The 17,222-nt window shown below is 40.3% G+C and overlaps 1 protein-coding gene across 2 annotated transcripts in view; it reads right to left on the bottom strand.

Annotated features, from left to right (window-relative positions):
* The window catches only part of LOC104532503 (glutamate receptor 4), a 93,920-nt gene that overhangs the window by 60,005 nt on the left and 16,693 nt on the right, over positions 1-17,222 (bottom strand). For both annotated transcript variants that reach the window (XM_029087411.1, XM_029087412.1), the window contains exons 3-6: positions 15,992-16,150; positions 14,216-14,383; positions 12,505-12,609; positions 4,262-4,372 (exon numbers count right to left, since the gene is read on the bottom strand). In XM_029087411.1, the coding sequence (XP_028943244.1) occupies positions 4,262-4,372; positions 12,505-12,609; positions 14,216-14,383; positions 15,992-16,150 (543 nt within the window). The remainder of the gene's footprint in view (positions 1-4,261; positions 4,373-12,504; positions 12,610-14,215; positions 14,384-15,991; positions 16,151-17,222) is intronic.

The raw sequence follows: 17,222 nt of genomic DNA, 5'->3' as shown, positions 1-17,222 counted from the left end.
TTTTGGGTTTTGTGGTTTTGGTTTGGTTTTTTGTTGTTGTTGTTTTTTTGTTGGTTTTATTTCTGAATAAAGTGTTCAGGATTCGGTTTGAAGTCATTATTGTCATGCAACAAACTTCAATTTTTTCTTCAGTCTACTAAAGAATTTAATTAATAAAATCTCTACTGAAAAAATATTTTTCTGTTATGAGGAAGAAGGTTATAGTTAGAATTTCTGAGGTAAGACTCCATCAAGAATGTATCAGTCAAAACAATGAGGGTGGTTCCCAGTCACCTAATGAAGGTTATCTGTCATCTGAGACACCCTAAGGTAACCTGCTTGACCTCCAAGTGCCATTCTGCAGGTCCTTTGTGCTGCCCCTTTATGGACAGGTCTGATATCCTCAGTGTTAGGCATCCACCCACAGGCCATTGAATTAATTTCTAAATCTTTGTGGACTTTGATGAAAACTTATACTTTACAGAATTGCCTGGATTGGAAAAGATTTTTAAGATCATCAAGTCCAATCATTAACCTAAAACTGACAAGTCCCCAACTAAACCATGTCCCCTACTTGGGGCACAACTCATCCCAAGTGCCTGAAACAACATACATTAGCTGAGAGATCCAGATGGAGTGGTCTTATACGGTATGAGACAGGCAAATGTCATCCTGCCAGTGTAAGAAATGACGGGTAGGCATACCCAAGAGTCAGGCCACTGAAGAACATGAGAATCCACTGTCCCAGGGGTGGAAACACAGCCCTACCATTTGGATAGTATGGGGCTGTTTTGGTGAATTGGCTTAAGTGGATCTGGACTCTAGAGCATCTTCAATGTCACTGCGTGCTTTTAATTGGGCAACTGCACCAACACGCTTTGTAAAGTCATCTACATTTACGTGACTCATTCATGAACTGGATTCTGCCCTTGAAGCTTAATCTGCCAACACCAAGATTATCTCATTAAAATACTGAGTTTGAAAGCCAAAAGGCTGATGCAGCTCATGTACATTGAGCTTTGGTTCTAAAGGATTTTTGTTATTTTAAAGTTTTGCAATCTCAGAGTAGGTACAGAGTTGACTGTATAATGAAAGGGACTAGAAGAGTTTGGAGCAGTCTTCCCTGCCGGCCCCCCTATATTCTACCTCAACAATTTGTCACCATATTTCTCAACTTGCTAAATTAGAGATGATAATTCTTCCTAGCTGGATAAGTCACTCACTTTACCTTAGTGTTGGAGGAGGGCTGCACATGGCATCCCTTCTCCAGTCACTCAATGAGCCTACTGTGCACTTGGAGGTCCCAATTTCCCAGTGGAGGGAATGCTTCTGCACACAGGTAGAAAAATTGTCCTTTTCAGAGGGTCAGATGTGCAGGAGGCTGTGCATCACATGAGGTACAAGACATGGGTCTCTCCCAAGAACTATAAAAAGCAGGGCTGCATGGCAGCTGGTAGAACAAAGCACATCAGCTGTCCCTGCTGCCACTGCTCTCTGGGCTGTTCCTTCATCAAATAACTAATCAGAGATAGGTTGAGTGCCTACGCACTAAACCAAAACTGTAAAATAAGTTCTATGTGCTCTCACTATGTTACAAATGCACAGATCATTTTGCCAAGTAGAAAACACTGTACTAAGTTCTTTGAGTGCAGAGCTAATTCATAATAATGCACCTTCTATGCAATAGCTATTCAGCCACATTACAGCAAAATAAGCACAGACACATAAAAACAGAAGGAACAGAGGGAAAATCAACTTGTGCTATTTGGCTTCAGGCAAAAATTAAAGTGAGCCATGCTGAAAACTCGCAAACTTTTCTTACTCTGCCACGACACTGTCTTTGAAGACTGAAAAGCCTGACAACGCTGGCTGCAGAAGCTTTTCAGTATAATGTTGGAAAATGTGCATGCAACCAGAATTATATGTGTCATCTACAATGGTTCAACTTCCCTTCAACGTGAAGACAGCAATGAAGAGGTGAAAAAGTCTCTGTCTGGCATTTGCAACATGACCACAATACAGAGAAGAGCAAAATAACAGGATTCAGAAAGTTATTCTAGTTTAATAGATCTTTGCGTGTGTGATCATATGCTTGTGGATGCTAAATACATTGCCCTGGCAGGTCAGTATTAAGAATCATGGCTCCAATCTGCTTTTCATATCATGTGTGCAGCTCCCAGTGGAGTCAATGGGAGATGGGCATGATAAGGCAGAAGTCACCATATATTCTTATTCAAACCAAATTCTGATATATTTCTCTTGCACTGTGATTTTGAAACATTGAAAAGGGACACTTCTGGTCAAGAAGCAGTGCTGCTTTCAAACAATTGCATTTATCCCAAAATGACATGCTGCATAAACACAGGGCATGCTTTGGAATATTAATTCAGCTTTTTGGTTTTGAAAGTGATCCCACCAGTCCTTTCAATACAGGGACTGGAAAAGTTCTTTTGAAGATAACATTTATTATGCACATCAAAATGCTTCAATGCAAACAGGACAGGCAAGATAACACATTTTAAAAGCTTTCTTGTTTTCCTTTTTTTCCTTTCTGGCAAACAGGAACCTTTTATATTACTTTTCATTATTGTTTTTTACTCGCTTCTCCTAAGCTTGTAGCTATTTATGGAAATTACAGTATTCATGTATGGTAGCTTCAGTCAAAGATATCAGGATTGGTATGAGAGGAAAATTTCGACTGAAAGCTTGTTATTCACATCATTCTCTTCTCAGCTTGGCAAAGTTGAAGGTTAACGTCATCTGTTCTAGACATTTCAGATTAGTCACAGAACTTTTCTTGGTGGTTCAGTGCCTGGTCATCCAGTCAGAGGAACAGTAATCCATACGGAAAAATTAGCTCAATGCTACTAGACTGGTGGTTAATACTTGAGCCTTAGTTAGGAATGTTCGCAGCATCTTGGGACTCTTTTCTTCCTTGATCAATTTCTTAAAATAGGATTCTTCATCAGAGGCTGAAAAGAGGAGGACTGTACTGAAGTATTTTTTTTTCCATCACCAAGTCTTTTTTTTTTTTTTTAAGGAAAAAGATACACATATTTTAAATGTCCCATGCAAATAAAATAAAATAAAATAAGAAGTTACACAATTTGGTTAGGAGTTACATTCTGAATTCCTGTATAGTAGTTTGGTTGGTTTGCATCCTGGAATGATAATCTTCAACAGGAGATTTGTTAAGGCATACTTAATGTATAAATGTTGATACACACTGCTGGAAATATGACAACTAACTGCATTTTTGAGTAAGAAAATGTCTTGACACTTTCCTTTGGATTATTTTCAACTCTGTATTAAATTAGAAAAAAATATTGCTTGACAACACATACAGAATATTCCCTCCCACTTGAGACACAGCTTATTCTAAAGGGTTAAAATGTCTTGTCTAAATGCAGGTGAAAAGGGCAGTGAACTGAGACGTAAAATCTTAAAATCAGTCAGGTAAAGGTCACCCTTTGCCAGCTGGCTTTGACAAACAGTTTAAAAGGGCATGTCTGACTTCAAAAGGAATATTGTTAGATATTTTGTTTAAAATACAGATTTGCAAGAAACAATGGTTTTGAAAAACTGTGTATTAAAAATGTAAATGAATGAAGCAACTGCATTCTCCTTTGCAACCACTCTTTAAAAATAACAATAATACCAGAAAATCAAACCCCAAGTCTATTTAAATTTTATTAAAATAGAAATTTTACTGAAATGCTGAATAAACATGTTAAGAAATATGTTCAAATACATCTACTAATTTCATGTTTTCTTTCACAATTAAAAGTAGATAACCCAGTTCTGATTGAACTGGCTGACTGAAGTACATAGAATTTTAGCTCTTGCTAATGTTAGTTTTGAATTTATAATGTATCAAGAAAAAGGGACACTGGCATTACAGACACCTAATTTTATACCCTCTGTTCAATTCTGTCATTTTGAGTTTTTTTTTTTCCTTTCTTCCAGTTTCTCGTGAGTCAAGATTTATCAATCAGAGGTTGAAAGAATTCACTTATATTTCTGAGACTTACTTTAGTAAAACAGAAAAGACTGAATAAAGGCAAAAAATTTCCACAACTCAATTTTAAAAACCTGATTTCAAGTGAATCATTATATTAAATGAGTACCAAAAAAACTCTGTACAGACATGACAGTCAAGATAATTAAGATATATGGCTTTCACCCTCCCACTAACCTAGGAACTGGCAGACTAAATTAGACCATAACTATAAATGAGATTATGTCACACACCAGTGTAAGCATTAAAAAAGAAATGCCTTACCAAAATTGTAGTGACAACTACTGTTCTATTCTCAATGGCTGAAGTGTCATTTCCAAGTGTAGGTTCATGCTGAATCAAAACTAATTTATCCATGTCATTCCAGTAACCAACCTGCAAAACAAAATGTATATAATTTACAATAGAAAAGTCTATATTCTGTATAATTACAAAAATAAATCATTATAAGAACAACACAGTGATCTGAAGATAATTTTGTACCAAAGGAAGTGCTGTCAGGCTCACAGACAGGTGCACAGTGGTATGTCCCTAACACTTTGTGAATATCATCTTGCACCACTGCTGCAGAGTCAGACCTGGTATTGCTGCCACTCAGCTGTCCCTGAATGATCCGAGCTACTTACTTGGACCAGAGGCACAAGTTAAATCCTGTTTCCAACAGTTTGAAGCCTTTCTGGGGCATAAACAAGATGCAAGAAGTTTTGCTCTCCACAATAAAATTTTCATTCACTAATCCTCCAGATCTTCTGGTCTTAGACGGAGGAGTGAAGGACATCTGGATGGCAGCTTTGCAATTCAATGGTTGATCTCAATTCCCTGCTCCATTGTGGGCCTCCCAGGAGACCCCAACCCAGGGACTTAAACCAGGCTTTTTCTATGCAACTGCTGGCACTGACCTTTAGGGCCTACGTTATAAGCCCTGCTATTAAAGCTTTCTTTACACTCACTGGACAGACAGGCATCACCAGACAGTGACTCAGCTCATGCAGAATAAGCACCCCTCCTAGAAGAGTGCTTGCTTTCCCCACTGGCTCTAAAGCATGGTGAGAGTGACTTCACTCTAAAAGTATCTCTGGTAAGTGCCTACAGGGAGGTGGAACAAATCAGGTTTTCCTCTCCCTGGCTGCATTTAGGCTGCCACAACCCTTCCCAGAGCAGCCTTAAGGTGAAACAGCTGCCTATGTTCATTGCTGGTGATGAACTACCCTAAAGCCAGGTTTGAATCACCCATTCTTATATTTCCATGGAGGGGGGAAAAAAAAAAAAAAAAAAAAAAAAGGTGGTATGCCTCCTCAGAAGCCTTCCCTTACATCCAAACATTGCTCTTTGCAGTGCACACCCCTGGGATTCTGTAGAGCCTGCAGCTGTGCATTGGTAGTGATGCTGCTGGGCACATGACATGAATCACCATCCTCTCCTGTGAAGGGCCACGGATGCACTGCTTGCTGTAAGACCACATGGGATGAAAGCAGCCTGAACAAAGGAGACTCCCCTTCAAGGTTTTATATCTGGGGGCTGCCCAATGAACACTTAAAAATCCTCACATATGCCCCCCAAAATCCCCACAGGCTATGTACTATGGCAAAAAGAAGCTATGAGACCCAAAGTACTTCACTGATTTTGTAAATCCTAGCTGGTCAGAATCTTACAGCACACATCTCCTCACTCCATGTGGTGACACCATGTTTAGTATCAGTATCAGCAAGCTGTGTTTGTGGATTTAGAGTTTCTCCCAATCATCTAATGTAGTCCTGGGTGATGTTAGATAGGAAAGGTCTTCCTGAGAATGCTGTGTACATGATATTCCTCATGTAAGATGGATGTCTATGAAATGGAAAGTGGTTCATGACAGCGGTCCCTTGTCTCACTCCTACTTGGAGGTATCTAATTCTACCTTCCCACCAATCACTGCAGCACACCAGACACACATCCCTTAGCTGAAGCTGCTTTCTCACATCTAACCTGTGGCTCACTCGCAGATACCCTCTCTTTTCCTCTTCTTCCCCTTCTTTTCTGCAACTGATCATGGTTGTCTGTGGACCCTCTAAGAAGGTGGCTGGGGAATGTCTCAGTGCCTGTTCCTTTGATCCAGCGCTGACAGCACTCAGGTCCATGTGAAATGGACAACATGAACACAAACATGTGTAGAACAGTGCTGTAATCCCACCCAAAGGGGCTCTCCAGGTTGCTGAGAAACTAATGAATTAAGAGACTGATTTTTTTTTTCCCCAGGAAAGGTGCAGACAGTGGCAGTGATTTTAAAAGGCTCCTATCAAAGAGATGCAATTCATGCTCACTTTTTAGAAGCACCTGGGGACCAGTCATCAGGAACTCTGTCTTTCCTCCTTCCTTGATTAATTAGGAGTTCATGAGATCAAGAGCCAGGGGAGAGGAATGCCTTGTCCATCTTATCAGAAGAGGAAAGGGAATTTTAGTGGAAAGAGGGCTCCAGACAGAGCTCCAGTGTAACTGTCTGCACCTTGGATGAAAAGACTTTAGTATGATGGAAACTGGCTAAACGATCAGATCAGTTATGCAGCCAACATTATTCCTAACATTATTGTAGAACCTAGAATAAAATCCACCATTGCATAGGATTCTGCCTCCATGATGTGGAGAAACATCATGTTCAGATCAACGAAGTGATGTGATATGAGAGTCTAGAAGTGCAGTGCTTTTGGTTCCTGGTCTCATATGCACTAAAGAATCCTGTATATTCTTAAAACAGCCAAACTTCCTCTTGATTTTTACATTTACTATTACATTAATTTCCTTTTTTGAAAAAAAAAAAAAAATAAATGAAGGGGGCAAGTAATTTAAGCTGTCCCTAGAGCAGTGTTCAGACACACTCACCACAGAGAATTACAAATACATGAAGTAATTCAATATGAGTGAGTGAGTATGACTGAATATGAGTGAACATTTTTTTTTCTATAAGTGAAGTAAACAAGCACAACCACTTCCCACACACGACTTCTGGTGTATTTAGTTGAAAAGTTCCTTTTCTCTTTGCAGTTGCTTTTACAGCACAGGAGCCTTGATGTAGGTGTCTGCAGCTAACAGGAAGCTTCAGCATTGCTGATATAGTGAAGAGGGAGGTTTCCTTCCTATGCGGATGCACTGCTAACAAATATTCCTTTTCATCCAGACAACTATGGAGTCACAGATATAACTGAAAACTGAAAATGTCATTCTTAACAAAAACTGTGACCAGCTAAAGACAGAATATGTACACCAAAACTTGGCAGTTTGGAAGCTCATTATAATAGTGAATTATTGTTTTTCATTGTGCAATTCGTCACTGCTGGAAAGTTCAGAAGGAAAGCAGAAAATGAATGATGTAATGTGTTATAAAAGCAAGTGCCATGTGAAAATGCAGACAGACATAAAGGAGTTTTTTGAGGAATATTAGTAATTTTTAAAGGAATTTTAGCTTGTGTGCATGGATGTGAGTTGCCCAAGTTGGAATTTAGGAGCAAAATTTTAGTCTTGTGCATATACATATGCTGTGCATATACATATACATATATATATATATATAAATATATATGCTTTGTTAACTTTTTTTCCTCTTTAAAAAAAAAAAAAAAATCTTGGTGAAATGATGAATGGTGAATGAGAGAATCACAGAATGGTTGAGGTGGGAAGGGACCTCTGGAGGTCATTTGATCCAATGCCACTGTTCAACCTACAGCCAGTTGCCCAAGACCATGTCTGGATGGCTTTTTAATATCTTCAATAATGGAAACTCTACAACGTCCCTGGGAAACCTGTACCAGTGCCTGGGCACCCTCACAGTAAAAAAAGTGTTTCCTGATGTTCAGAGGAAACCTCCTGTGTGCCAGTTTGTGCCCATTGCCTCTGGTCCTGTCACTGGCATCACTGAGAAGAGCCTGGCTCAATCTTCTTCGCATCCTCCCTTCAGGTATGTGTACACATTGATAAGATCCCTCTTGAGCCTTCTCTTCTCCAGGTCGAGTAGTCTCAGCTCTCTCAGCCTTTCCTCATAGAAGAGGTGCTCCAGTCCCTTAATCATATTTGTGGCCCTTTGTTGCACTCTCTCCAGCATGTCCATGTCTCCTTTGTACTGAGGAGCACAGAACTGTACACAGTTCTCCAGGTGTGGTCTCACCAGGCCTGAGTAGAGGGGAAGGATCCTCTCCCTTGACCTACTGGCAATACTTTGTCTAATGCAGCCCAGGATACTATTAGCTGCCTTTGCTGCAAGGCCGCATTACTGACTCATGTTCTTCTTGTTGTACATCAGGACTCCCAGTGCTGTTTTCCAGCTGGATGGCCCTCAGCATACATAGGTTCCTGGGTTCATTCCTTCCCAGGTGCAGGGCTTTGCATTTTTCCTTGTTGAACTTCATGAGGTTCATGTTGGCTCATTTCTCCAGCCTGCCGAGGTCCCTCTGGATGGCAGCATGACCCCCTGGCATATCAGCCACTCCTCCCAATTTGGTGTTATCAGCAAACTTGCTGGTGGCACACTCTGCTCCAGATCTAGATCATTAATGAAGATGTTAAGCAGGACTGGACCCAGTTTTGACCCCTGGGGAACACTGCTAGTTACTGGCTTCCAATTAGACTTCAGACCACTGATCACCACCCTCTGGGCCTGGCCCTTCAGCCAGGTTTCAATCCACCTCACTGTCTGCTTATCCAGTCCATACACCAATAGCTTCTCTAGGAGGATCTTTTGGGATACAGTGTCAAAGGCCTTGGTGAGGTCCAGGTAGACAAAATCCACTGCTTTCCCCTCATCTACCAGGCCAGTCAATTCATTGTAGAAGTTTATCAAGTCAATCAAGAATGACTTCCTCTTGGTGAAGTCAGCCATGCTCATTACTTATAATGATCTTCTTGTCCTTAATGTGCCTGGAAATGGTTTCCAAGAATAGCTGCTCCATCACCTTCCCAGGGATTGTGGTGTAGTTCCCTGAGTTTTCCTTCTTGTTCTTCTTGAAGAGAGGAGTGACATTTATGTTTCTCCAGTCTTTGGGTACTTTTTCCACTTGCCATGATTAACCAAAGTTTATCGAGAGTGTCCTCGCAATGACAACTGCCAGCTCCCTCAGTACTTGTTTGGTGCATCCCATAAGAGCCCAGGGACTTATGTCTGTCCAGTTTGCTGGTCCTCTTCCACCAAGGGTACATCTTCCTTGCTCCAGTCTTCCTCCCTTGTCTCTGAGACCTGGGATTCCTAAAGGCCAGTCTTGCTAGTAAAGACTTAGGCAAAGGCAGCATTCACTACCTCAGCCTTTTTAATTTTCTGTGTACTCAGGTCCCCCGTCTCATTGAGCAAAAGGCCCACATTTTCCCTAGACATCCTTTTGTCACCTGTATACATACAGAAGCCCTTCCTGTTGTCTTTTGATGTCCCTAGTCAGATTAAATTCCATTTGGACTTTAGCTTTCCTAACTTTATCCCTGGACACTCAGACAATGTTTCTCTATTCTTCCCAGGTTACCCATCCTTGCCTTCACCCTCTGTATGCTTCCTTTTTGTGTCTGACTTTGGCTAGGAACTCTTTGTTCATCCATGCAGCCTCCTGGAATTTTTGCCTGACTTCTTATTCGTTGGGATGGAACACTCTTGAGTTTGGAGGAGGTGATCCTTGAATATTAAGCAGCTCTTTTAGACCTCTTTTCCCTCCAGAGCCTTATCCCTTATCTTCCAAGCAGATCCTTTAGGAGGCCAAAGTCTGTTCTCCTCAAATGTGAGCTTGCTTTTCACCATCCTCCCTGCCTTTAGGTTTCTGAACTCCACTATCTCATGACCACTGCAGCTAAGGCTGCCTTTGACCTCCACATCCCCAACAAGCCCCTCCTTGTTGATGAGTAGGAGGTCTAGCAGAGAACCCTTCCTCGCTGGCTCCTCTGTCGTTTGGAGGAGGAAGTTGTCATTGATGGACTCCAGGAACCTCCTAGATTACTTATGTCCCGCTGTGTTGGTTGTCCCTTCAGGAGATATTGGGGTGGTCGAAGTCCCCCATGATGACCAGGGCCTGTGAACATGAGGCTGCTCCTATCTGTCTGTAGAGGGCCTCATCCACTTGTTCTTTCTGGTCAGGTGGCCTAGTGCAGACACTCACTATAATGTCACCTTGACCTGTCCCATCTTTAATCCCATAAACTCTTAGGTGGCTCCTCATCCATCCCCAGGCAGAGGTCCATGCACTCCAGCTGCTTTCTTACGTAAAGGGCAACACTCTCTCTCATCTTCCCCGCTTATTCTTCCTAAAGAGCCTGTACTCTTTGACTGCAACACTCCAGTCACAGGAGACATCCCACTACATCTCCGCGATCCTTCTTCTTACATCCTTTCCTGTCACCAGCAGGTTTTGTTATTGTTCTGCAGACAAGAACCAAGTAAGAAATACTGCATAAATGAAACTAATATGAGCAGAGGCTATTTTTTCCCATTTTACTAAACTATATGGAAGTCTGCCTTTGACTAGCTGTGTCGTTTTGTAATGCTCTGTTCATACCCTTAAAGCTGCAGTGAACAAAAATTACTTTTCTAAAGATTAGAGGCATGTGTTACTCTCTTTGACTGGAAAGGCTAGTCCTGAAAAGATATTGCTGGGTGACTCATAAGTCATGCTATGTAGGAGATGAGAAGAAAACATTAAAAGTGAAGGCCTCTTTGTTCAATTAAGTACAGCCATTTCTCACATATTATATAGGATTTGTCAGGCTGGAGCACAGAATTGGTCCAATGATCACATATAAAATACTGTTGTAATACATGAGAAATAAATTCTAGTGAGTAGCCAGATCTGTCAAAGCTGTTACAGCTTGTTATATCAAAGGCAGGTAATGGCTTAAGAGTGGCAGAGAGGCAAGCCTGAAAAGGTACGAAAACCACCTTGGGACTCTAGCACAACACATACATAGCTTCCTGATTTGCAGTCATCCTCCCCTTAAATTGCAGGCAAGAAGAGAGGGTGGGGACATCCCTGCAGTACTGCAAGCAAGAGACCTCTCCCAAAACAGGTGACAAATGTTGAAACAGGAACAACAGGAAACTTTTGACAGTTTGCTGCCAAGCAAATTCCCTAATGAGTTCCTGAAGTTGTGACCTAATTAACCACATCTTTTCCACGTTGCCTTCCCTCCTGTACAATTGGGAATCAAGCATGGAAAGGTCATACTTCACCACTTGCCTTCGATGCACCCCAGCCACCCGTACATCCTCCTGGCTGCTGACAGTGCAGTGCACAGCCAGGAAGGGAGCAGGAGAGGCAGCAAGGTAAGTCATGTTGCCTGGCAGGAGACACTGGGCTTCCCAAGAGAGAAGAAAGACAGACTCACCTTTCCCAATTTATTCTTCAGCCATCTGTCTCACTTTCAAAAGGCAACTGCATCAATATGCCTCATACACAGGCCTGTGCTTTGCTTTGGTCTACAGGTCTATACTGTGAGGTACTGGCAATTGGTTCATCCCAGTGTGTAATGTGTGATTCTGCTCTTAGTCTGTAGTTTAACACTCTACTTTCTCACCACTGTGGCATGTAACTGTCTTCAGGGACACACAGTTCACCTGGGGTACTATTTACCAGCCTTGTCACCTCTGGCCCGACAGCAGAGGACTATTTAATTCAATTCTGATTGCCTTGGCCCTACTCAAGCACCCATGATTCTCCTATTCACCATTAGCATCTCATTTTTTTTTGTTCTGATGACCTCACACAAAAAACAGGCCACAGTACCTCCAAAGGAAAGAAAATCCTTGAGCCTGAGTACATTTTCTGCACTTTATTTGATTTATACTATGAAAAATGGACAAATTACAGCACAGAAGAGAAAGGGTTAACAATGTACCCAGGCTTATCTTTTTGAAGTGATTGGGCTGAGTGATAAGCTATGTGCACTTGAGGCATAGAGGCTGTGCTTAGACACATATTAATGTGCATTTGCCTAAGTTACTTACAAGCAACCAATCAAGCACACAAGATTAGATACTGCAATTAATTTCAGAAAATGTAAGTATTCAGGGCATTCTTTCTTCCTCCTCTCTCCTCTTCTCTCCTTTTCCCCTTAAAACCCCTGCGTTAGTTACAGAGTGTGATTCATGGTTACACAGAAAGTACAAATGACGCCCCATAAAAATGCCAGTAATTTGCAAGATAGAAATCTTTGGATAAGATACAATGAATAAGATATAAGAAATACCTACTATTCAGAGTTCTGACCATTTTCCATCACCCAGCAGCCTAGCAACGTGACATCCCGCTTGTTTTCATTAGTGTGCCTGACTGACACCCCACCACTTCAAGATGCACACTTTTGTGTTCCCCATTTTGTTGCACTGAATAATAGTATCTAGTACAAAATGCAGTTTAATTCTGCTTTCACCAGAAAAATTACCCATATATTCAACATATGACATTTTTTTAAACCACACAGAGTCCAGTTTAATATAAGTTTGCATAATCATTTAATAATACATAACTCTCTTATATGATATCGATGCAGTAAACATTGTCAGCACGCACCTTCCGAGGGCCTGTGTTTTTCAGCTCAAAGACATCCATGGTGTAGTTGACTCTGCGACCATAGTGGTCAAACTGAACATTTCCTGTCAATCCTTGTATTCGAACCTACAAATGGAAGAAGTGTCATGAAGATCCAGCCTTATATTCTTTATTCCAAATGTCACAGAGCAGTTTAAGTTACCCTGGCTAAGTCCTTAGATTACCATAACAACACTGCTGTAGGATAGTTAGGCATTATAAAGGAAAAAAAGTTGGCTACTTTTCCTTTGTATTCCTTTTTCCTATCAAACCATGCTCAAAATAGGTTTAGATATGCCAGTATCTAAGTGCGAACAAAGACACACAATGGACCTTCTCTTCTTTCATGCTGTGCAGCTCAACACTTTCCAGCTGCAGGTACTAAAGAGGAGGACATTTTTTACCATTCTCATCAAACCTTCAGAATATTTTGGTTCACATGAAATAAACCCAAAGGATGTTCGCCCTGAGCTCATATATCTTTTTAGCTCACACTCTGGATTAAATGTACAAATTGAGTATATATTGCTCATCAAGGTACACTTGACAACAACCTTGTCCCCAGTAAAGCAACTTACTGTCATAGAAGATAGGTGACATGCACGGGGCCCGAAAAGTGTTTTCAAAGCCTCAGAGTGGACAAGGACAGATGTAAAACAATATGATTGGCTGTGCCAGTTTTCCACCACCTGTGCCTCAGCTGAAACCAGAACTCTTTTTTTTTTTTTTCTTGCAGCACTTTACCATATCACTGAAGGATATCCAAACTGTGGTCCTCAGCCCAAAGAAGCCACGGCCACATTGCTTCTGGCTTTGATTTCATCAGCATCCAGCTATGCAAACCTCTTTGGCTGGATTCAAAGGCTCATGCTGTCTGCCCAAACACAGAAGCCTGACTTCATGCTCCTCTCAACTGTTACAGACCTGTGCATCTGCATATGCATGTGAAGCACACAAAAGGCTTTATTTCTCTCCCTAAGAGTCAGGATGTGGATTTAAACCATTTTTCCCTCTGTCCACTTCTATCTCTGCTGACTTTTCTCCAGGACTGAAACTTTGGCTTCCAGGCACAGAACTGCCAGCTCTGTCAGCAGTCACTTCTCCTCAGCAGTTTTTCCTGAGTGGGTCCTGCTCATTTGCAATGATTTAAATTCTACTGCAGGATTTTTATTTTCTTACTGTCCCATTCAAAGGAAAGGCTAAATCATCTTGACAGAGATCTGGAACTTTCTAGGCATCCATATTCATCAGGAATTCAAAATCCTGACATCAGAGAACAATAGCTCAGGGTTATTTCTTTTTAAAGAAAAAAATAGTACCTATGTGATTTCCTTGGGAGAAATCTACTTTTATTCAAGATGACAGAAACATATTTGAAAAGTTATATGATGTAGCTGTATCTTTTTTCCTTAAATGACAATATTGGTACAACCAGGTTATATGCAAAGGAAACAGATGAGCTCACCAGTTCAGTGGAGGAAATCCCAACTATCCTAACAGATAGTAACAGTAGTTTCAAATAGTAGCAGTTACCCTCTGCCTTCATTTCAACTTAGAAACCAGAACAATCAGAACCACCCCATAAATTTTTCCTCTCCCATTACTATGCTTGTGTGCAATATCTTCCAAATCATATAGTGTACAACTATTATATAATATTCACAAAGATTACTAGAATAAAGCTTACCCTTACCTGTTTTAATGTCCTCTCCATATCAATTCCTTGACCCCATGGGGCTGCAGGATTAGCAAGACAATCACCAGCATTTCCTCTCCTTGAAATATCAATTTTCTGTCTTCTAAGATTACGGAAAGTTTCAGCCATCACAAGTACTCCATCATATGTTAATGCAGATGTATACTAAATACATGGACAAACACACCTCTTTAGAGTTGGCATGTCTTCACAAAAATCATCTGTCTCAAACATTTCTAGTTTGACTCATTATGCAGCAGTTTCTACACCTTAATTTAGAAAAAAACTCTCCTGAAAATCAAAAGCAATTTTGTCTAATGACCAAGTGCAGGACTGAGAAGAGTACATTTCAGTAGTTCCAGTTTTAAAACTGTACTTCTCAAGGGTAGAGAAATCTGCCTCTGAAGAACTATTAAAAGAAACAAATTAAACTGGAGATATTAAAGTCTTAATTTTTTTTCCAATTGCCTTATACACTGAGGAATAACCCCACTCACCCAACATACTCAAAAGAAAAGAACAAAATAGTAACTCACTGAGAAAAAGTAGCTGAAAAACTGCACGGCTAATGATCAGACATCCAGGCTATTGGAATTGTTAAGAATGATGAAGGGTATGTTCTTCCTATTGGAAAACTTATGTCGGCTCTCTGAATGACGTAGGGTACTGAACGGTCTGTGTTTCTACACTAACTACAGGAACTGCTTTAGGTTGAGAACATGCCAAATTAAATGTGTAGGGCAAGTGTCCACATAAACAAAGGGGCATTTTCTCAGTTTGGCCTTCTGATGAACATACTGCACCCAGAGAAGTTATTCATATACCCAGGGCTGCTATTGATATGCCCTGTAACTTCCAAAATTTAAATACACTTATTCAAGTCTATTTTCCTTCCTTTCATTTGCCTTGCATATTATAAGCTCTTTGGGACCTGGTTTATCTTTATAATCTCAAATTTTGGTTATCCATAAGTGAATTATGTGTGTTTCATATTTCTTGAATATTCACTGAATTATGTAGCTATGCTTTGCATTATCCATATTGACACTTTCTCCAGACTTTGCCAACCTACCAATCTCACAGCCAAGGGACGTCTGATGGCTTGTCTTTGCACAGTGCCCAGCACAAAGGAGCCCAGTCTGAACTAGGTCTGGTATACATTAGTACATATAATAACAGAACTATTTTGAGGAAGTAATATTTATAGCTATGCTGTGATTTGCCTGCCAAGAAAATTATAGGTGAGAGAAATATTTTGTTATCCATCTGTGAGGGATTAGGATAGAGGAACACTGGGATGTAATTTCACCATATGATCAAGCCTGAAACTGATTACTATCTGAGGTTTTGAGTAGGATAGAATTTCCAGAGGAAAATCCAAATTAAAATTTAAGGGTACCGGGTTTACAATTGTGGTTACATCTCACTCACAGAAGAACTGTCTGTTGGGAAAGCTCTGCACTGTAAGTGAATCTAAATAATTAGACTAATTCATCTAAAATTAGTTGAAATTAAGTTGTCAGTTAAACATTTGACCTTTAATTCCTGTCAGTAAAAGGGTGAAGTGGGAGAATAAGTGACAAAGGACATTAAAATACAGCAGTTTGTGTTTCTATCATACAATCACAAGGCTAAGCATAATCAGTTGCCAGTACTAGTAAGATCAACTGTGTTCTCTGCCTAAACATTAAGATCTTCATTTGGGTATTCAATAATGTTAATTAGAAATTAGAACACTTGAGTGATTTGGTAGTGCTTCAGGTTAGCCAGTACCTTTGGTGGGGTCTCGGATCCTGGGTATTCTCTCTGGTCCAGCTTCTTCCAGCGCTGCATTAGCTTAGTTACCATTGGAGTACTGAAATCTACTAGCTGAAATCCAGTCACATTGGCTCCTCCATGCATAAATCTCTCCAGAGAAATATCTTTGAATCCCTAGAAGATCAATTTAAGATTTTGTTTGTCCTTGTACACCACTATGGGTCCAATATGTTCTAGGTCAGCAAGGCAGCATAAAGAATGTAAAGCAGAAGATTTCCGTTAGAAGCCAAAACTTAAAACCAGAGGATAATGTTGAATGTTTGTTAGTAATTTCCATTTCTGTAATAAAGAATGAAGAAAAACCCAAGAAATAAATTTCCCACATTATTGCTAGGGTGCTCTTGACAGCAACACATTGCTGGGAATGGCAGACACTTCTTGAAGAAATGCTTTTGGCAGATCAACTGAAAAGTGCCTGCAGAATATTAAAGCCTTAATCCAACTTCCATCAAAGCTGGCAGATTTGAATGAGCACTGTATTAGTGTTTTAACCAATATAACCCTTTTTCTTTGCATGTTTGTAAAATGAACAATGTTATTCCGGAAATACATCTATTCCAGATTCATTGTTTAGGCTGCAGGTGTCTGAGATAATGAGATAATAAAAGAGACATTAGAAGGAAGAGACAGTTCATGAGGATCTCATTGTTAGTGCAAGGAAAACTTAACATCAGAAACACACTTTTGTGTAATGTGATGGTGGTAGCTCTCAGATCTGCTATATATTGAAAGCCTAGAGTGATCCTCAACATTGAAAGAAAAAAATAAAGTACACATACTTTCTGACTTCTTTGTTTCTCGGGCTAATCTGTTCAGCACATACTAAGACAAATTCTTTAGTAAAATTTGCCTTTAGAGACATAACTGAACTTCAAAAAACTGTGTAAAACAAGCTGCTAAAGCAAGCTTTCTGCTCTTTTCCTAGTTGCTATGTTTAACACTAGCTCAGATGTATCTCATTTTTCTCTTCTTACATTCCTCTGATTGGCATTCATCAGTGCTAACAGAAGTGTATTACCACATTGAACTTCAAAAAGAAAGATTTAGGAAAAAAATTCTAGGGTACTGACCCAATACACCAGGGAAAATACCTGTTAAGAAGAGAGATTTGATTCATGTCCTAAAGGACACCGAAAGGTAATATAAAAGGTGACACAGCAGGAAGTCATATTATCCACATTGCTGA

The sequence above is a fragment of the Antrostomus carolinensis genome, unplaced genomic scaffold (assembly GCF_000700745.2).
Source record: "Antrostomus carolinensis isolate BGI_N321 unplaced genomic scaffold, ASM70074v2 scaffold3181, whole genome shotgun sequence".
Lineage (NCBI taxonomy): Eukaryota > Metazoa > Chordata > Aves > Caprimulgiformes > Caprimulgidae > Antrostomus > Antrostomus carolinensis.
Note: the sequence above shows the minus strand (reverse complement) of the source record. Positions and strands in the feature narration are given on the sequence as shown.